General features: G+C 38.9%; 1 protein-coding gene across 1 annotated transcript in view; it reads right to left on the bottom strand.

The window, feature by feature from the left end:
• Positions 1-647: 647 nt before the first annotated feature.
• The window catches only part of lmcd1 (LIM and cysteine-rich domains 1), a 28,296-nt gene continuing 6,381 nt past the window's right edge, over positions 648-22,562 (bottom strand). Inside the window, exons 3-6 of the mRNA XM_043223537.1 lie at positions 22,287-22,542; positions 10,636-10,965; positions 4,793-5,008; positions 648-4,602 (exon numbers count right to left, since the gene is read on the bottom strand). Coding sequence (XP_043079472.1) covers positions 4,474-4,602; positions 4,793-5,008; positions 10,636-10,965; positions 22,287-22,542 — 931 coding nt within the window. The 3' untranslated portion in view covers positions 648-4,473. The remainder of the gene's footprint in view (positions 4,603-4,792; positions 5,009-10,635; positions 10,966-22,286; positions 22,543-22,562) is intronic.

Genomic DNA, 22,562 nt, shown 5'->3' with positions numbered 1-22,562 from the left:
TGCTGTTTTAGTGTTTCTGAGCAAACATTTTCGAAGTTTTGAGACAAATGTGCTTTTTGCAATTGTAAGAACAAAACTTGCTGTTATTAAAATGTTTCTGTCTTATGAAATGAAATGTTTTTTGAAATGCAGATTGTGCATTTTTATTGTGTTTAAAGTTTTGGACGCAAAAGGTCATGTCAGAGCTGAAATAAGCACATGCCACATATGCTCTACAACTTCTTTGTCTGTGAGAGAGGTGCCTTCTGCAGTTCTAAGAGCAAAATTTGGCTTCTATGAGCAGACATGCTGTTTTACTGCCTCTGAGCATATGAACAGAGACTTAGCACTCTAATGCTCCAACACTTATTTATCGGTGAGAGAAAGGTCCTGCATGCAATTTTAGAAGGAAAGCTTGCCTAAATTAAGCATGTTTCTAACTTATGAAATTAAATCTTATTTGCAATGCAGAAATTACCTTTTTAGGTTGCTTCAAGTTTTGGACACAGAAAGTAATTTTAAAGCTCAAATACACAATTTGCTTAGTTCCTGGCTTTCTATGTGTAGAAATGCTGTTTTAGTGCTTCTGAGGAAATGACCTAGCTCACATATGCTCCAAAACTTCTTTCTCAGAGAGTTTCTTTCAAAAAAATGAAAACAAACAGTCATTTTAAGCTTTAAAAGTCTTTATTACCCATGGACTTAAATATCAAACCAATTGAACACCTACACAAAAGTAGCAACTGCCTATTAAACATTTAGACAAGAGAGAGATTTTAAAGTTGTGAAAATAAAATATTAAATATATTGAGTAATTTGAAGCCTTTTAAAAATCCTTTTGGTAAACTAGATAGACAAAATTAGATACTGACATTACAGTTGGTATGGCAATTTCCAAATCAAATTTCTGGAAAACCTAAATCTTTCGTTTTACCTTCTTCCAGTTTAGTGACTGACCTTCAGTCTAATTTTAATCATTAACTAAATATAAATAAACAATAGCTACCATAAAGGAATATTTGTAATGAAAAACATACTTTTGTCAAAAATAAGAATACAGTTGCTTCCAGGAATTTACCTAACTGGTTAAATGCTGTTCTCAACACATTAACAAAGCACATTTCATAATTGGCAATTACACTGATCAATGATCATTATATCTCACATTAACTATTGTTTAAAAACCTTACATTAAATTAAACATCAAACACAAATGCACAATCACCTATGAATTTAATCCAAATCATCTAACTTGATATTGACAAAAACATTCACAATTAAAAACTCTTACAAATATTTCCTCAGTACAAGGAACTATTTTTAGGAACTCACTTCATGAACTCTCACATTGACAGGCTCTGGCTTTTGTATCTGGCAATATTTGTTTGTTAATAGTCATAGTGACATTTCCACATTTTTGTTTAGGATTAATATTTTTTTAATATAACACTCTGCTCACACTGTTGCTCGTATCACACTCATAGTTGTGCCATATTATATTACCCTCAATTACCTTATATACCGATACTAAAGGTTTTCTATTGATAGTGCACTGATAAGTTTAAATTGATCCAACTGAAAAAAAAACAAAGGGCAATGATTCACATGTATGATTTATAACCAATGAAAAATAACTAACTTGCACTAAACAAGTTCATTGAAAAAAAAATAGCTTAATGGTTGCGTATCCCAAAAGCAACTATGGTCACAAGTTCTGTCGTTACAAAACAGAGTTCAGTAGAACTTGTGCCCATAATTAGTGAATAATGGTTTTGGGAAAATGACTTAAGTTTCTTTTATTTGTCATAGAGAACTTCTTACTATAAAACTAAACAATTACAGCTTGACTGTTTGTATAGAGATGCACAGGTCTGCAAGAGCATTACTAGTTTTAACTAGTCTATAAATTGGTAAATGGTCATGGAATAAGCGGGACAATCAATGGGTAGTTGTGTATTAAAATTTCAATTGCACTTCGCAGAGGCAACCACCCTCCGCTTTGCGGCGTGCATTTAAATTCCTTTAATTCCTTCCACACACACACACACACACACACACACACACACACACACACACACACACACACACACACACGTATAACATAGTGTTATGTGTTAAAATTGGTATTTTTCATTGGTTCAAATTATAAACTATACAAGACATGTGTTAATTCATCCAATTAAAAAAATACATTCAAAATTTTTTTCATTGATCCAATTTGAAAAAAATAGGATTCATATTATATTTTATAATTGCACTAAATATTTGTTTTAATTCATCCTATTTTTTTATAATTTGAACCTATATAAAATAAATAACTTGCACTAATTACAATTTTGTGAATATCAAGTAGCTAACCCCGTTTTTCTAGTTTTTGTTGCTATTACAACATAGAGACAACAAGAGACAATCACAAGAGACACAAACAAACAAAACACCAATACAAAACCAACGACCTAGTGACCAACTAAAGTAAACACTAGTCACCAAAATGGAACCTTTAAATGGAATAAAAAAAGGACAAAGAAAATAAACCTGTTAATTCTCAGTAAGAACTTCTGTATGACAAATCAAATCAATCCTAACTGCCTTTCCGAAAAACCATCATTAGCCAACTATGGGTGCATGCTCTGTTGAACACCAAGCCAGCAGAGGGAGCTCTCGCCCAAGTACTAGCTGTGCTCTGATCTTTGCTTGTTCTCCTGTTTATCGATTCACAGACCTGCCTACCTGTATTGTTTGCCTGATTGGACTGATGATCTGGTTTAGACCCATTGCCTGCCTGCTTAACATTGTCTCTTGGATTTTCCCTGTACCTGTTGACGGATCCGACTGCCTTTGTGTTACTGATTTTTTTGTTTGTGTCTGTTGTCCTTGCACTCAATAAACAACCGATTCTACCTCAGCCTCTGCATCCTCGGTACAGACAACTTATAAAATAAGATAAATATTCAAATATCAGATAATGTGTCTCCATCAGTTAATGCACCTCCTGTATTTATAAAGGGTCACGATCTGCAATTTTTCATACAGTACTGATGAATAATATTTGCTAATATCTCCTGATGTGAAATTATAATGTTAATAGGATTTTAACATCAGAAACATAATTTAAAAATAAAAGGTCATTTCTACAATGGTTTTTGGTATTTATATCACTGAAATACATTCTGTAAACTATTTTGCATTTGAGCATAAACATTTCTATTTTTGGATGTATTATTAATTAAATATTATGACAGTATTATGACATATATATTATGACAGATTTTGATGTTTCATTATTTCACCTTTCAAACTGATTAGACTTGGTTTTGGAAAACTAAAATTAGCATGTGTAACGCCTGACCAGCAAAGGGAGCCCTCACCAAAGTACTAGCAGTACTCAACCATCCGGCTTCTTCTCCACTTACTTCCTGTTGGCTCAGCATAAAGCCAGAACACCTGGTCTAATCAGTGTGAAGTATTGCCAGTCTAACTGCCTTACCAAGCATTTATACTACTACTGTTATTGATATTCCTGTGTATTACCATAGCCCGTTTTGTTTCGACTCACGTTCCCTGGATTCTGCCTCTCTGTATTGTTTGCCTGATTGGACTGTTTACCTGTTGCCAACTTTCTGCCTTACGATTGACTCTGCTGTACTACTACTCCCAAACCTGTTCGCTTATTGGATTGCCTGCATGGTATTGACCTAACGCTTGTGTTACCGTTTATGTCTTTTGTCTCTTCCTCAAATAAACGCTACTAAATAAATAAATTTAACTAAATAAAGTCTCTGGAGTCTGCCTTACAGCATGTCATTGAGTGTTTAGCTTTCTGATTTAAAAATAAAGGTTCTCACAGGTCCACATTTAGGTCTAAATCCCATTCATGAGATTTAAAAAATATATATACTGAATAAACATGCCAACTTTGCATTATTTATTTCAGGGACCTAACAATGTTTTATTATTAAAACAAATGTATTAAATGATAATGTTATTATGGCTTTTTTTTACTTTAATAAGTCCTAGAATTTCAATAAACACTGCTATATTATGTATTTGAGAATGCTGACATAGAACACATCAGAGTTTGTATGGATTTCTATATGCAAACCAAAAATTCCACCAATAAAAAAAACAAACAAAGAAGTGCAAGTTTAACATCAGTGTTTGATACGAGTACAGCATCTGATTACTTTTGGGTACTTTACTGATGACTTATAAAGGGTTAAAGACTTAAAATTGATGAGATAACTAAACCAATCTCTACGATGGTGACATTATTTTAACTAATAAAACAATAAAACCATTGGATCCTCTGTAATTCTTAATAACAGCAGGTGTTTATCACTAATATACAATCATCATTTAATTATTCACCTAATTATATCATTAACTTTAAGTTTTTAATCCTTTATAAGTCATCAGCAAAGTACTCAAAAGTAGTCAGATGCTGTACTCATATATAACACTGTTTAATATATTTTGGGGTGTTTTCTGTCAAATCTATTTTGATCTGCGCTTGTCACAAACACACGGAACTCTGAGATTCTGCCCACACAGCCAGCAGCAGAAGTGTTCCTTATGCCAAACATGAGCACTGGCCTCCTGCAGGAACATTTCTGAGAAGATCAGCTACAAAAGAAAATGAGAGACACACAGAAGAGTAACTGGTTTATTTCACATACACATCTCAAGCTAAAGAATATGTAATTAAATGTTGACTTCTTGGTAAAAGTTTTTCCAAAAGTTTAGTTAATTTCTGTATACCTTTTAGTAAAAATGAAAAATAAAAAAATATATTTTTAAAAGCATTTGATTGTACCTCATCACAGCCCAGGCAGCGACGTCTGATGCTTTGGCAGTAATGGCGTCCACACAGCAGTGATCCTTCCTTCCAAAAGTAGATCAGGTCCACCAGAGCCTCGCCACACTCGCAGCACACAAAGCAGTTTGGATGCCACATTCTTGTGTACCCAGCCCTGTCTGCGTACACCACAGGACTGTCCATAGCTGCCAACTGTCCACAGCCACTGCAATGCTGAGAGACAGAAAAGACACAAAAGGCATTATAGTAGACCAACAACCAAAAGTCAAACTCGTCAATCCAGTGTTGAGGACTTTTAAAAAGGATAAGAGTTCAAATTAATGAGATAATTAAATGGCTTATTTTAATTAAATTATGATTTTGCTTTAGTGATGAACACATGCTGTTACTGAGAAAGTTTTATTGGATAAAATGAAGATCATCATGAAGATCAGTGTTTGCTTCAGTTGTGCTTTTGACCCTTGTACTAATTCGAAGTAATATGCTTTTAAGTAATTACAATGTTATTTCACAGCAAGCATTTTTAATCAATCACTTTTACTTATATATTGCTTTTAACAATACAGATTGTATCAAAGCACTGAACAGTATAAAATAGGAGAATACAATGATAGTGATGTATAATGACGTGATTGAACAATCTCTGTAAACAAATCAATGATAATCACTAGTAATTAAGTGTCCCCAACTAAGCAAATGTCACGGTGTGGTTAGCAAGAGAGCATGCAACGAGCAACTTAAACACTTTAATCTACTCAGAACAAAATAAACTAATTATTTACAGGCAGGCAGACAGACAGGACAAAAATCACACACATATTAAAGACGAGAACCGATGAACTTAAATACAAATGGGAAATCACTAAATTAACTAAACACAGGTGAAGACAATGACACAATTAACACGAACGAAGGTAGGGCACACAGAGCACATGGCACAAGACAAAAACAACAACAAAAAGAGTCCAAAGACATGACATAACTCCCCCCTCCCGGAAGGTGCGTCCTCGCACCTAACATAACATAAAACATAACATTAACATAAAAAACAAAACAAAACAAAACACAAAACTTAGAATTGGGGATAACTGATCTTGAGAGGAGGTTCTGATGGAGGATGGCCCCCAGGAGGGGGTAGGCAGAGAGAGTCCAGGGAGGAACATGCGGAGAGAGGAGCCAGGAGAAGTCTGGAGCAGGAGGAGATCCAGAGGACTCAGAACCCGGCCATGATGGTCCACGGTGGAGCCGATGGAGGGAGGAGCCATGGAGGAGGAGTGGCAATCGACCTCATGGGGCCGACCCACGGTGGCGGAGCAGGTGGTGGGGAAGACTGAGGTTGATGCAGAGAACCGAAGAGCCAGGATGACGCGGAGGCGCTGGAGGACCTATGCGTCTGATGTGGAGACGGGGGACGAGAAGGATGCGGTGGAGCCAGAGCGGCAGAGGACTGAGGTGAAGCCGGAGGGAAGGAGGAGCCTGACAGAGCCGGAGGGATGGAGGGACGAGGCAAAGCCGAAGGAGAGGAATCCTGAGGCGACGGATGGTCGACGACAGACCAAGGCGGAGCCGGAGGGACGATGGAGCCTTGTGGAGCTGGTGGCCTGATTGACCACGGTGGCAAGGAGGGAGCAAGGAGCCTAAGGGGAGCCGACGGGTCTACAGGCCGAGGTGGAGTCCGGGACTTGGAGGCCGGACGATGAGGCAAAGAATCCTCCACCCACAGTGGTGATGGAGACCGGCAGACCCGTGGCGAGCACCAGATGGTGAGCTGAGGATGAGTGCAGGGGTGGATGGTAAGGTGGATGGTAGGGTGGAGGGTGTGAAAACTTGCACTGCAGACACTGGAGGGAGTGCACGTGGCGTGGGCGCGTGGCGTGGGCACTGGGCGCAGCTCTTGGACACTTGTGAGTCTCTTGTGAGCGCTCTCGAGGCAGGAACTCAGGATACAGGTGTGCAAGGTCTAAGTCAAAGTCCACATCATCCAGCTCCTCTTAGTAGATCCAGCAGCCCCAGGTGGATAATCAGCTGATCCTCAGCCGTGGTGCAATAAGCGGAGCTCCACTTCACGCTCTCGTTGCAGACAGCTGTCTCCACCATGGCGAGCTCTGTTGCCGGCTCACACACGGTGGCGCTCCACGGCTCTGTCGCTCTCTCTGGCGATGACTCCGTGGTCGCGCACGACTCCGCACCTGCATCAGCAGTGGGCTCAGGCTGAGGCTCCGCGATGCGGTGAAGTGATGGGCTGGGCTCTGGATCCTGAGTGGGGCTGGTGTCGTTGTCCTCGAGCACCCACTTGATGTAAGTGGTGATGCTCTCTCGAGGGCCGTCCCAGGACAGCTTCACTCATGTAGAGTTATTAAGTCCACGACAGTGATTCGAGCACTGCTCCAGCAGGAGGATGAGGAAGTTCGGGTCGAGATACGGGGAAAACATAGTGACAAAATCTAAAAAACAAAAGGGGAAAAACACACCGCTACTTCTTGTGTACTTTTGTACGGTCGGTTCTTCTGTCACGGTGTGGTTAGCAAGAGAGCACGCAACGAGCATAAGGTAAAATTAAACACTTTAATCTAGTCAAACACTTTAATATCTAAATAAATACTCTCACTCTCTCTCTCTCTCATCCCCTTGTTTATTCCTTCCCTTCTGGCATGTACTAATTTGAACACTCCCTGTGACTGGGTGTTATAAGCACTTACTCTGTCTGTTTGTCTCTCAAAAAAATGAATCGCTGTTGTACTCTCAATTGTAAGTCGCTTTGGATAAAAGCGTCTGCAAAATGACTAAATGTAAATGTAATGTAAATGTATTTACAGGCAGGCAGGCAGGCAGGCAGGCAGACAGACAGGACAAAAACCACACGCATATTAAAGACGAGAACCGACGATTACACAGGATCAAACTAGAACTTAAATATAAACAGGAAATCACTAAATTAACTAGACAATGACACAATTAACACGAACGAAGGTAGGGCACACAGAGCACATGGTACAAGACAAAAACAACAACAAAAAGAGTCCAAAGACGTGACAGCAAGTCAGAGTTGACAGCAGCAAGGAACCAAACTAAATATCAAATACGCTTGCTCTTTCTGCTTATAAATTATGATGAATGAACATGATGAAATAGTCTTTGTTTGGGTTATTTACTGATATTCAGATGTTCCTAAACTTTAGGAGTGCTATTAAACAAACACCACCATAATGATTCAATATGGGGGACATTATGGTGGTGTTTTTTTTAAAAAGCAGTAACAGATCAAACTTTTAGAAATGAACAGTTATCAAAATAAACAAGGAAAAGGATTATCATTATTTCTGATCAAACGTAAACAAATGTGAACAATTTAAATAAACTTTACACATACTAATGTGAAACAATAGTATGTGTAAAGTTTATTTAAATTGTTCACATTTGTTTACAAATTTGTTTACTTTCACTACTTATTCAAACATAACATTTCACAAGGAAACGTGATTTCTTATAATAGGTGATTTGTGTAATAATCAGTCCTTAATAGTTAAAAAGCGATATTGTCATACCATCAGTGTCCATGAGATGGCCGACACGTTTTCAGTGACATTTATTACTTACTGCAGTCTTTTAACTTTTCCACATGTCATCCTCATTTAAAAGTGCTAGTTGATTCAGACGTGTTAACCAATTACATCTGTGACTTTTCTGCACTCTCATTCTGCATGCATGGATCAACTATGTGAGTTTCACTTTCCGCTGTTGTCTGTCACTCGCTGCTGTTTGTTATATTCATCTCCGTCATTCTGGTTATTTTAACCTCACACCTCCCACTTGAACTACTGGTTCTTGAAGAAGTTTACTACTGTTATACTTAAAGTATACTTAAAAGTAAACTGATACTCTTAAGTGGGCCAACTCAGTCCACTTTTAGCTTTACTTAAGTATACTTAAAATAAACTTGAAGTACACTACATTTTGGTAAGGGTTCCCCCAGCTGTTTCTTTAATTCATTCTTTAATTCATGTGTTCTTTAATTAATTGTCTCTACTGATACTTCAATGTGAGAGTGTTCCTGCTCGTCATATGAGTGCTACAGCGAGAGAACTGTGCTCAAAACACTGTACATGTGCGGCACGGTGCAGAGAGTGGACATGTGCAGTCAGTAGACCAGATGAGTGCATATAGATGGTATATGCAAATATTGATCCTTAGATGTCATAATATGCAAACTGCTCTGAGCAAAAAGTAAGCATATGTAATATATACCTTAGTATGGCCCTGATTAAACCACTTGTGTAAAGCCTTTTTTACATATGAATCTCTGACAACACCCTTGTGAATAGGATTGATTTTGACCACTAGCTTGTAGCTTGACTTCTTAGTGCAGTTTGGTCAGCCAGCCAGACTACATTCCTCTCCCTCAGCAGTGTTTCGCTTTTTCATGTGCCACTTGCTTCTCACAAACAAATTTGGGCCAGCTAACTAACTAATTTCTTCCAAAATTTGTTAACTTCTCCCTGGATAATCTTTAATCCTTTGTAGGTATAGCCTAAGAAATCAAAGTCACCTGGGTCTTCCTTTCGTCCTGACTTCCCTAACAAGATGAGAGTGATGTACTCTACCCATATCAAAAAGATTTTGTTAAGTAAAATGGACTAAAAATGGACTAAATACAGAACCAAATGGAAGTTTGGTTATTTAATGGACTATATACATAACCAAACGGAAGTCGGATTTTGAAACATCCAGCCAGCAGAGGGAGCCCTCATCTGAGTATTAGCTGGGCTCCCGCCCCTAGTTTCTTCTCGTCTTAAATATTCAGTGAATTACTTCTTTCAACAAATTCAAGAAGTTTTTGAATACCCTTCTGGTGGTAAGGATATCTCCACTCAGCTCATCATTCTCACTCAAGGTAATCGCACCCCTGCTGACTATGCTATTGAGTTCCGCACGGTCGCCGCTAAAAACCTGGTCAGACTTTTGTCATAGTCACTACCTGCCCACCAAACCTGCTCCTTCTATGACCACTAGCATAGAAAGTCCTGAAACCCTCAGAACTACATCTCTGAAGCCCTCATCCCTCCAGGAGTCGCTCCTAGAGGGGTGGGGGTTCTATAACATCCAGCCAGCAGAGGGAGCCCTCGCCTGAGTACTAGCTAGGCTCCCACCCCAAGTTCTTCTCTGATCATTTCCTGTTTGGAGGCTTTTATATTCTGAGGCTCTCCAACAGGACAATGCTCTGCCTTACCTAAACTCCCGCAAATGGATTCCAACTTTGCCTCAGCGTCCTTGTTACAGATTTTGATGTGACAAAGTAGTAACTTACAGTTATTATATAATTAAACTTCCTATGAATGTCTTCATTTTGTTTATTCAGACCGATTCATGAACACAAAATGTACACAAATACAGGAAGTGGGATTTATCGAAAGATCCAATCATAGCCAATCATAACCAGTCATATAGCTCTAAGTTGACCTTCCCCCATTCATCCGTAATTAATTGTTTTAATTCTTTAGTTCTCAATCTCTTCAGTTACTTTTATTTATATAGACCTAATCTCCATGATGGTCATATTAGTTTAACCAATAAAACATCACCATCTGATCCTCTGTAATTCTCAATAACAGCAAATGTGTTTATCATTAATGCACAACCATCAATTAATTAGTCATTTATTTAATTAACTTAAGTATTTAACCCTTTATAAGTCATCAGCAAAGTACTCAAAAGTAATCAGATGCTATACTCATACCCAACACTGCTATTTGAACCCTACCTTAAAGGTAGGGGGTATTTAGTCATTAAAATTAGCTTGCATTTATGTGGTCAGCCATTTTCAAAGATTGAACTAAACTTACATATTCACTCTTATTGCTGAGAGGAGACTGTGCTGATCCATTTGTGGTGGTCTCAGAATCTGGCTGTTCTTCGGAAGACTGTTTATTCCTCACTGCTGTACATTTTTCTCCAGGCAGGGCAACCTCTCCTACTCCTAAGGATTCCTCCTTAAAGGTTTTCACAAACTGAGCCATAGCTTTCAACTCCGCCTCAGACAGGCTGTGGCAGTATGCAGGGTCATAATCGTAGGAAGGTAGCTGTTGTATCAGTTGCTTGTGGCGATATAATGATCCTGCTGTGCCAGCCACAGGTCGCCTTTCCTCAGGGAGAAGCTCCATGTACTGCATTGCCTGATAGACAAAAAAAACATTTATCAACATTTATTAAAATAGTCTGGGACCAGTGTTGAGTACGAGTACAGCATCTGATACTTTTAAGTACTTCACTGATGACTTATAAAGGGTTAAAGGCTTATTAAATGATAATTAAGTGTCTAATTAAATGATGATTGTGGATCAGTTTTATTTTTTTTAAATACTGTCACCATCATGTAGATCAGTGACCCTTTTACTAATTCAAAATAATATGGTTTTAATAAATTGCAATATTATTTCAGCAAGCATTTGTGTGTTGCTGAAGCAAACTTTTAAATAACAGATGAGCTTATGCTTTCTGTTTACAGTTCATTATGAGTGAACAGGAAGTGGTCGCTGTTTGGGTTATTGACTGCCACCACAATGCTTCAATGTTTTAAAAAAAAAAAAAAAGCAGAATTGGCTCAGACTTCTAGACATGAACACTCATCGTATGTTACTCGATAGTGGTGACAAAAAGTGCATGATGGGAGTTTCTATAATGGTGTTACCCAGCATGCACTGCAGAATGAAGCATTTTGTTGATTGTCACCACTGTAGAGTGCTGCTTCTTCATATGCTGCTTCTTGATGCCTGTGTGTGTATTAGTAATACTGGAGTTCAAATATTTATATGCATTACACAGATTTAATATTAATTCTCTTTAATCTTTTAAACTGCTGGTTATCTACATACCAAAGCTAGATTATTTCGATAGTGCAGCTGATGATGATGATGATGATTATTATTATTATTATTATTGTTGTACTGATTTCTCTGCTTCTTAACAGCACTTGTAGTATTACAGAAAGAGATCAAACACAGTAAGTTTAGGGTCAAGAGCCCAACTAAAGCAAACACTGATCTCCATGATGGTGACATTTTAACCAATAAAACATCACCATCTAATTCTCATTAACAGCGGGTGTTTATCACTAATACACAATCATGATTTAATTAGTCACTTAATTATATCATTAACTTTAAGTCTTTAACCCTTTATAAGTCATCAGTAAAGTATTCAAAAGTAATCAGATGCTATATTCGTACACAATACTGTCAGGAACACTAGACATATAACACTGTTACATATTTATAGTTTTTTAAAGAGTAAAAGCTTTCCATAAATCAATTAGACAATATAACACGTAAAACATAAAAGACAGTAATGTTTGAGAAAATTACCATTTAATATTACTAAATTAATAGATTTAAAAAAAAAAAAAAAAAAATATATATATATATATATATATATATATATATATATATATATATATATATATATATATATATATAAATTTTGCTCAGAAACACTAAAACATCATTTCAGCTCAAAAAAGTCAAAAAGCAAATTGTGCATTTCGAGCTCTAATATCACTTTTAGCGTCCTAGGGTGAGTCAGATCAACGATCAATGGACAGAGCCGAGGGCACATTTTTGAGATCTTGACTTCAGGCCACCAAACTGGCTTAGCATGCTATTACTTAGGGAATGCATAAAAAATTACTCTTTTTGAGTCTATTGAGGAAATGGCAGCATTAAGGTAAGCGATCTACGGGGTAGCCTGTGACTAAGACCTGGACTAGCCAAGATGTGTGGTGAGTCTGTTCTGGCCAAAACAGGTCTCTAAGCGACCCAGACTCCTAACGAACAATAAGTCGAAACTAAAAAGTATTATAGTTAATTAATCATCCAAATGTAATCACAACTAGAGGGATCAGCAGTTACATTTAAATAAATATAACTAAAATCACGAAAGATTGGCGTCAGATAAAATTATGTGAAGAGTCAGGATTAATAGCAAAAGATTAAAAAATATGAGTGATTTTTAAAGAGACGCAAGGAAACAAAATCAACATTTTTAACAAAAACACAACACAAATGTTCCACTCAAATCAACAGCAGAAATGTAAATGTTTCTTCAACATTCAGCTAAGAACTTTACAAAATGCTATGTTTTTATTATAAAACGGCAGTATACAAAAAAAACAAGAGTAAAACAAAAGATGAAAGGGCTTTAGGCACTCAGGTCGCATGATCCTTGACAGCTGACTGTGGTGAAACTATAGTGCTTGTTTCCAGAGCCCTGTCCTACCACATGTGTGCAGACCATCCCTGCTGAAAATAGACTAAATGAGAGCTTTGTTTTACAAAGCTGACCCTATGATCGCTGGATCCTCTTCTGGTAGTAGTAGCAGCCAGCTCATTCTGTTATCAAAATAAACAGTACAAATCACCAAGCTAGCTGGCATTGTTCATCCACCCTCCAACCTTTCCATACAATGATCCTCTCAAATTTATGTGAGATCAGTTGGACAAATTTATTTGTGGCTTTTTCCATTAAGTCAAATGTATGGTATGTGCCCAACAACACGATTAAGCAAGGCTGCTCCATACCTTTAGCTAATGGAGAGGGCTATTTTTAACTTGAGTTGCAAGTGTTTCACCAAATGCCTGCAAGACCTGTAAAACATAGCAGACTGATGTTTGACAAAAAATGCCAGAAACCCGAGACGTAATTATGCATGTACTACATAATAATGTTGAAATCTTGATTCTAACTACCCCTACAAAAAAGAAGTTTATTGAAGTGTGCTATTGTATACTTTTTTGAAACTAAAAATAGCAAAGGATACTTTTAGTCTACATTTTATGTACTTCTTTATAAATAGGCTTCATGTAAATCTCACAAATAAGTAATTTAATAAATTTAAGCTACTCTGTCATAAATATTTACTACATGTACTCAACAAAATTTTCTAAATATTACAAGCAATATTTTTGTTAATTCAACTCATTAGAATGAATTAGAATGAATCAAATCAAATGTTTAAAATTAACCATTTAAAAAAAAATAAAATAAAATAATAATAATAAAAAAGTAAACTTAAAAAAACACTTTGCTAAAGAATATTATATACATGCTAGGCCAGTAGTTGGCAATCAGGAAACAACTATGAATTACATATTTGAGGGCCTAAACATGCTTGAAAAGTCACAAAACTTTGCACATGCCCAAAAAAGTGGTGAAAACATCTGATATGGTTTTCAGAGGTGGGTGTGGCAAAATATATATTCCACGGTGTGCCCCTCAGGCTGTGCTTCATGTACATATATGAAAATTGGTACACACATTTACCTACAAAAAAGTCTCTGAGTTGTAAGGGTCCCCCTTTTCCTGCAGAACAGAATCCAGAGGCCCTGGTCGAAGGTCAATGTGTGTTCGGTCTTTCCTTTGCGACTCTTCAAAAATCACAAATATTTATTAATCTTTTGGGTTTCCAATTATAGTACTGACCTTATATATAATTTTATCTGACTCCAATCTTTCGTGATTTTATTTATATTTATTAAAATATAACTGCTGATCCCTCTAGTTTTGATTAAATTTGGATCATTAATTAACCATAATATTTCCTAGTTTCGACTTATCGTTCGTTAGGAGTCTGAGTCGCTTAGAGACCTGTTTTGGCCAGAACAGACTCACCACACATCTTGGCTAGTCCAGGTCTCAGTCACGGGCTACCCCGTAGATCGCTTACCTTAATTCAGCCATTTCCTCAATAGACTCAAAAAGAGTAATTTTTATGCATTCCCTAAGTAATAGCATGCTAAGCCAGTTTGGTGGCCAGAAGTCAAGATCTCAAAAATGTGCCCCCGACTCCATCCATTGATCGTTGATCTGACCCTAGTACGCCAGCAATGCGGAAAACCTCAGAAGTCACTAAACCTACTAGAAAAGTTATTTCAGACAATATCATAAGTTAACCAAGATTAACATTTATTTTGCCAGGCATGAATAGGTTCCAAATTGGTATAATTCACAAACATTTGCACAACTGATCAAAACAAACAAACTGATCAACACAAAACAAAATAAAAACTAAAACTTAAATAAAAACTTAAAAGGTCATTATACCTGGTCTTAAAAAAGGCCATCTTATGAGGACACACACCACACTACGGGCTGATCTGGCTACAGATTTGTGTCATTTTTGCCATTTTGAAAATCATATATGATGCCTGAAAATGGCAAAAATGACAAAATTTGCTGATATTATTAAAAATAACTGACAAATCCAAAGGCGTCCCAGAGATTTATTCAGATCAACACCACATTTGGTAAGTGTAAACTAAAGGCTTTTGTGATGTTAAATTGTAAAGATTTAGAGTTTTCGTTGAAGGGTGTGTTCGTGGTGACCTGTAAGAATGTCTCACCATGGGATTAAAAGTCATGTCTCAGCCATAAAATGTCTGATCTTCCCTAAACTTCATGTGTCTGATCAATATTTCATCATAATCGTAGTGCCATCATCTGGCAACAGGAAATTACTTATTTCACACAGACTTAAACATGTGTTGTCCAGTCTGCACCAAACTTTACATATTTGGAAATAACAGCGGCCTGAAGCCATCTAAAGGCCAAAATTAAGTTATACTCATAGTGCCACGAGCTAGCAAAGGATATGTCTTGTTTCAACATAACTGAAACATACCATGTTCAATGTGCACTAAACTTCATCTGTTTGCTCAAAGTCCATCCATCCATCCATTTACTACCGCTTATCCAAGGCCGGGTCACGGGGGCAACAGTCTAAGCAGTGACGCCCAGACTTCCCTCTCCCCAGACACTTCCTCCAGCTCTTCCGGGGGAACACCGAAGCACTCCCCAGCCGAGAGACATAGTTCCTCCAGCGTGTCCTAGGTCTTCCCCAGGGCCTCCTCCCGGTGGGACATGCCCAGAACACCTCCATTGGGAGGCGTCCGGTAGGCATCCGGAACAGATGCCCGAGCCACCTCAGCTGGCCTCTCTCGATTTGGAGGTCTACTCCGAGCTCCTCCCGAGTGACTGAACTTCTCACCCTATCTCTAAGGGAGCACCTTCGCCTTGCGGCTCAGCTCCTTCTTCACCATGACAGACCAGTACAGTGACCGCATTACTGCAGAAGCTGCACCAATCTGTCTGTAGATCTCTCATTCCATCCTCCCCTCACTCAAGAACAAGACCCCAAGATACTTAAACTCCTCCACCTGAGGCAGGAACTCCCCACCAACCTGAAGGGGGCAAGCCACCCTTGTCTGACTGAGAACCATGGCCTCAGACTTCAAGGTGCTGATTCTCATCCCAGCCGCTTCACACTCAGCTGCAAACTGCCCCAGCGCACACTGTAGGTCTTGGCCAGATGCAGCCAACAGGACAACATCATCCGCAAAAAGCAGAGACGCTATCCTGTGGTCACCAAACCGGGCCCCCTCCAGCCCCCGGCTGCGCCTAGAGATCCTGTCCATAAAAATAATGAAAAGGACCGGTAACAAAGGGCAGCCCTGTTGGAGTCCAACATGCACTGGGAACAAGTCTGACTTAATGCCGGCAATGTGAACCAAGCTCCTTAACAGCCCTTAACAATGGGCCCCTTACCCCGTATTCCCAGAGCACCCCCCACAGGACACCACAAGGAACCCAGTCGAATGCCTTCTCCAAATCCACAAAACACATGTGGACTGGTTGGGCAAACTCCCAGGAACCCTCCAGTATCCTGAAGAGGGTATAGAGCTGGTCCAGTGTTCCACGTACAGAACGAAACCCGCATTGTTCCTCTTGAAGCTGAGGTTCCACTATCAGACGGATTCTCCTCTCCAGTACCCTGGCATAGACTATCCCAGGGAGGCTGAGGAGTGTGATCCCCCTACAGTTGGAGCACACCGTTCAGTCCCCCTTCTTAAAAAGAGAAACCACCACCCCGGTCTGCCAGTCAAGAGGCACTGTCCCCCGCGTCCACGCGATGCTGCACAGGCGTGTCAGCCAAGACAGACCCACAACATCCAGAGACCTGAGGTACTCCGGGTGGATCTCGTCCCAACAGGGATCTAGCTTCTCAACAACCTCAGTGACCTCAGCCAGGGTGATGGTAGAGTCCCCCCCCAGGTCCTCAGCCTCTGCTCCCTCAATGGAAGACGCGTTGGCGGGATTGAGGAGATCCAAGTATTTCTTCCACCACCCGACAATATCCCCAGTCGAGGTTAGCAGGTTCCCACCAGCACTGTATACGGTGTTGGCAGGGCACTGCTTCCCTTTTCTGAGGCATCGAACGGTTTGCCAGAACCTCTTTGAGGCCATCCTCTTTGAAGCCTTTTCCATGGTCTCCCGAACTCCTCCCAGACTCGAGTGTTTGCCTGCACAATCACCCGGGCAGCGGTCCGCTTGGCCCACCGGTACATGTCAGCTTCCTCAGGAGTCCCACGAGCCAACCAGCCCCGATAGAACTCCTTCTTCAGCTTGACGGCATCCCTTAGTTCCCGGGTTCGGGGGTTGCTGCCACGACATAAAGGAGACTTTATGGCCACAGCTCCGGACAGCCGCATCGACCAAAGAGGTAGAGAACATAGTCCACTTGGACTCAATGTCTCCAGCCTCCCTCGGGATCCGGTCAAAGTTCTGACTGAGGCGGGAGTTGAAGATCTCCCTAACAGGGGTCTCTGCCAAACATTCCCAACAGACCCTCACGGTACGTTTGGGCCTGCCAAGTCTGTCTGGCCTCCTCCCCCGCCAATGGATCCAACTCACCACCAGGTGGTGATCAGTTAACAGCTTTGCCACTCTCTTCACCCAAGTGTCCAAGACATGCGGCCGGAGATCAGATGATACAACCACAAAGTCGATCATCCGCCCTAGGGTGTCCTGATGCCACGTGTACTGGTGAACACCCTTATGCTTGAACATGGTGTTCATTATGGACAGACCTTGACTAGCACAGAATTCCAACAGCAGAACACCACTCTGGTTCAGATCGGGGGACCAGTCCTCCCAATCAACAACATGAGCATTGCAGTCCCCCAGCAGGACAATAGAGTCCCCGGTTGGAACACTTTCCAGCACCCCTCCCAAATACTCCAAGAAGACCGGGCCAGACCCAGCCACCAGGCGCTCGCATGCCGGCCCAAGCTCCAGGCCTGGCTCTATGGCGGGGCCCTGGCTGCGCCGTACCAGGCGACGTTGTGACTCTGTTATTAATATCATTGTCCATAAAGGGTGGGGTGGACCGCTCTTTGTCTGGCTTGTCACCTAGGACCTGTTTGCCTTGGGAGACCCTACCAGGAGCATATAGCCTCAGACAACCTAGCTCCTAGGGTCATTCAGGCACTCAAACCCCTTAAGGTGGCGATCCTAGGAGGAGTTTGCTCAAAGTACTAGTCTGATAACATCTACATTCCAATGTTTAATTATAAACATAGTGTCACCGGCAGGACGTTTTACTGTTCCCTGTCTTTCTGAAGCCACAGAAAATGGTGAACCCAAAGAAAGGGTTTTGATGAGTTGTCATTTTTGTGATGACATAGCAACAAACCAGCATAACCAACTTGTTTTTAAAAGCTCTTTTCAAAACATACACAAATATGGTAATTTTCACAGACATCAAAAATCAGCGTGAGAACCTCCACAATGGTAACCATCAAAAAGGTGAACATAAAATCTGTTTATCTGAACATGCTATTCTTGTCACCATTCTTGAGATTCATATGTTGATTCTTGATGTTTGTGTGCCTATACAGTAAACCACAAGTTTTCCATTTACAAATTTCTGTACTGCTATAATCATGTATAATAGCAGAAATCTTTTGACTGAAGGTTTTTTTGGCCAAACCCAATTCAGCCGTACCTATCACACACCCAGTTTAAGTACAATGTTTGTTTGTTTTTTTCTTTTGTAGTTATTTTTGTAATAATTGATTACCTTCTAATCAAAAGTATCATTAACATGAGTTACATTTGACTGAGATATTTGTCTCAAATTAGTATTTTCTTTTTACCTTTGTTAATGGATTTTTCTAATTGTTAATTAAATGTTTACAGCCTTTCTGCTAGGATTTCTTTCCAGCTCGTGACAGGACTGTTTCCCACAGACCACATAAGACACTCAGAATTTAATTTATCTTACCTAAAAAAGGCAAGCAAATTGTAAATAATAAAATAAGAACAAATAAATTAATGACAATCACAGATCTAATATATTGTTACACATGGTTCTATGCTTTCTTTCCTTTTTAGGTGTGCTTTGATCTTTTGATCAATAATTAGCCTACCTAATACAAGGTGACATTTGACTCCTTAAAGTGACTTACAGGAGCTTTTTAAAATTTGTATTTAAACCAACATGATAAGTAGTAGGGTAAGATAAATAAGTGAAAAATGAAACATTAATTCAATTGATTCATTCAAAAAGCTGATTCAAGAATAAAGTGACTGTCTTTATGAACCATGAATCACTAGATTCGGTCAAAAACATACTTTCATTCATGAATGAAATGCTGTTGTGTTTGCATTTAGAGCAGCAGCTTAGTTGTTAATTTAACTGGAACAATTTTTTGTTGATTATACAGAGCATAACCATGCAGAATATGTAGTATTAAATCAATATCACATTTGCCAATTCCCTCAATAATTATTAAAAGCCGTCATTCTCCTTATCATGATCTGTGGGCACATTGAAAATAAGATTTTCTCAAGATTTTAAAGCATCTGCTGGAATGACAAGAATTAATATTAATTTTAAATTAGTTGTAAATTAGTTCTTATTAATTGAATTAGTAGGGGTCAAGAGCACAACTGAAGCAATCACTGATCTTCATGATGGTGACATTATTTTAGGTATTTACCTGTAAAGTCCTTACACAATCTCACATAGCTTCAAACTGGTAATTAAGTACTGATCAACCGGCCAGAGGAGAACTGTGGATTATGGATAGGGTTTTGGTTCCTTGTTGCCGTCACCTATGGCTTGCTTAGTTGGGGACACTAAATTCTAGTGATTATCATCAATTTGATTAAATTACAATTTGATCTCTGCATTTAATAAAAATTTAAGTGTTTAATCTTGTCATTATACATTGCTCTGTTCAGTACTTTGACACAATCTGTATTGTTAAAAGCGCTAAATATAGGGAGCTTAAAAAAACTTAAGGTTTGTCACCAAGCCAGCAGAGGGAGCCCTTACCACTGGATGATCTGTGATCACTCCCTCTGCTGCTACTTCCTGTTTGTGGCACTATAAATGCTGTAGCAGGCCCCACCTGCAGGTTGCATTGTATTATTGTTAGATTGTTGAGTTAGAGTTTCCTTGTGTTTCCCGAGTCTTAGATTCCTTGGTTTTGACCCTGCCTGTCTTCTGATATTGTGATTGTTTGCTGCCTGACCCGACCTCCGCCTGTTTTGGATTTTGAGGTTGCCTTGCATCTGATACACCTGTTTGCTGTGATTTGACGCCTGCCTGCTTTGACCATGCCTTTGCTCAATAAAAGCCTGTAAATGGATCCGCACGCCTCAGACCCCTCAATCATGACAAGGTTATGCTGAAAATTACAGACATTGAAAGAAAAATATTACAATTGGTGAAACGCAATCAACAGCTGATAACTGTTTCTTTTGGGCTTTCAGTTTCTGTAGTCAAACGAGAGTCAAGGGTCAAGAGCCCAACTAAAGGATAATGACAATGCTGTCTTTATGGACAAATGTGTCACCATTGCATGTGTGTTTAGACATTGGTTGGATGTCCAGATATGTATCAGATTATATATCAGATTGGCCCAGATCAGATGCAAAAAAAATATTTAGTTGCATGAAAATATATGTCCCTCTGATAACAAATTGGTATGCATTTAACGAACAATAAATTCACAAATGTTTGAAAGTTTACTTGTAGTTCATTTGAGACTATAACATTATATACTTTTTGTCTTATAAAACCTTCTTGTGAATGTAGTTAACTATGAATCAACAGATAAAGATTCTCTAATCCTGTCAACATCAATTTTTCTTATTAATGTTAGTGGTGGTCAAGGTCATCACCACATGCTGTTAGCTAGCGTGTCAATAAGCACAACTGCTCTTTTTTGTCAGTTTTAACAATAATCCCAATAACCATTATAAAAGTATAAGAGGCTTAAGAGGAAATAAAGACAAAAGCAAACAAAGTGCTGTACTACGGTTAAGTTCAAAATAAATATAGAAAGTTAAAACTTTGTGCTTAGCCAAAACTATATCACCAGGAAGAAATAAAAGATGCATGAGACCACGAATGCCTGTTAAATATAACATGTTACAATACATCACTGCTAAGACATCAGAGCCAGTGACAAATGTGGGAGAAACAAAGCCGAGCTTGAAGGCTGCATAAATCAACATATCAAATAGGAGCTATCTTTATAAATAAATGGCAGATGTGAGTTTTAAACAACTAAATTCTAACATAAAAAAAAAACGTAAAACTACACAATTATTGAGTTTTGCGGCAAGTCCACAAAAACAGAAAAGAATGCATATTTATAAACAACTATTGTCTGTGTAAAAACATAATATATGTACATAAACTCACAAACAGCAGTGTGGAATGAGTGAAGGGGATCCTGTTGCATCATGCAAAAGTGATGATTCTAGTCAAGCAATCAGGTTCTGCAGTGAATTTAGCTCCACGGAAGGGTAGCAATAAGTGGTATGGTATAGTTCGCTATTTTGGTATCATTGACAATGGAAATGGACAAAATTGCATACCGAAACATGTACCGAACCATACCACTCAGTAGAAACGAGCCATAAGTAACTTTGTAACTACATGTCAACTAATTCTCATTAATTTGCAACTACATGTCTACTAATTCTCAGAGTAGGGTAGGGGGTAGGTTTAGGGTTAGTAGAATAAGTTGACATATACTCTATGTCTTATGTTAAGTTTCTCTTAGTATGTTGTGGACCTACCAAAATAAAGTGTTAAAGATATGAAGCAGACCATCTACTAATATTCTAATGCTGGTTGACATGCAGTTGCAAAGTTAACTTTATTTTCTCATGTGTTACTTCCAGAATCCTTATTCTACCTTAGACACCTTGTAATATTTTTTCACCCATGTTGGCCAGGGCTTCTGTATTTTATATGCAAATTGGGGGAAAAGGATGGTAGAAATGTGTGTCTTTTAAAACAAAACTTTCACAATCACTACCATGAATGTTTTTCAATTAAACATAGTAGCTCTTCTTGACTCATGAGCACTGATCACTGTAAAAAAAATCAAAAGGTGAGAAAACTTAAAAGCTTAAAACAGCCAGCTTTAGGAGATTTTTGAATTTTCTCATCTTGTTTTCAGTTTATACAACAAAAAGTTGAGAAAACTTAACTCTCCTGAAGCTAATCACCTTAAACAAGTCTTCTGAACTTTATTTTTTGTAGTGTATTTTCTATTCACACTACAGTAATAAACTACTAAATACAACTTTGTCCCAGTTTTCACAGGTATTCACCATGACTTATATAACATATATCTCTTACCAGTTTCTGGGTGAGGCCTGGTGGGGCCCAGTCATAGGTGACGGTGTTGAAAGTTGGGTCTTTACGCGACACCACTGGATTGGTGACGATCATGCGGTTTCGTTTATAGACCCTTGTGCCGTCTCCTCCCTTAACCTTAGTGGTGAGATGGGCATAACGGGACTCTGACAGCAGTCTCCCCACCTTGCGGTCATACTCAGTGTCAGAGCTGGACACATGCTCCTCCTGACTGCAGTGGCACTGTATGCAAGCTTTCCTGAACAAATCATGGTTATA

The sequence above is a fragment of the Puntigrus tetrazona genome, chromosome 22, assembly GCF_018831695.1.
Source record: "Puntigrus tetrazona isolate hp1 chromosome 22, ASM1883169v1, whole genome shotgun sequence".
NCBI lineage: Eukaryota > Metazoa > Chordata > Actinopteri > Cypriniformes > Cyprinidae > Puntigrus > Puntigrus tetrazona.
The sequence above is the reverse complement of the archived record's forward strand: the minus strand, read 5'-3'. Positions and strand labels throughout refer to the sequence as shown.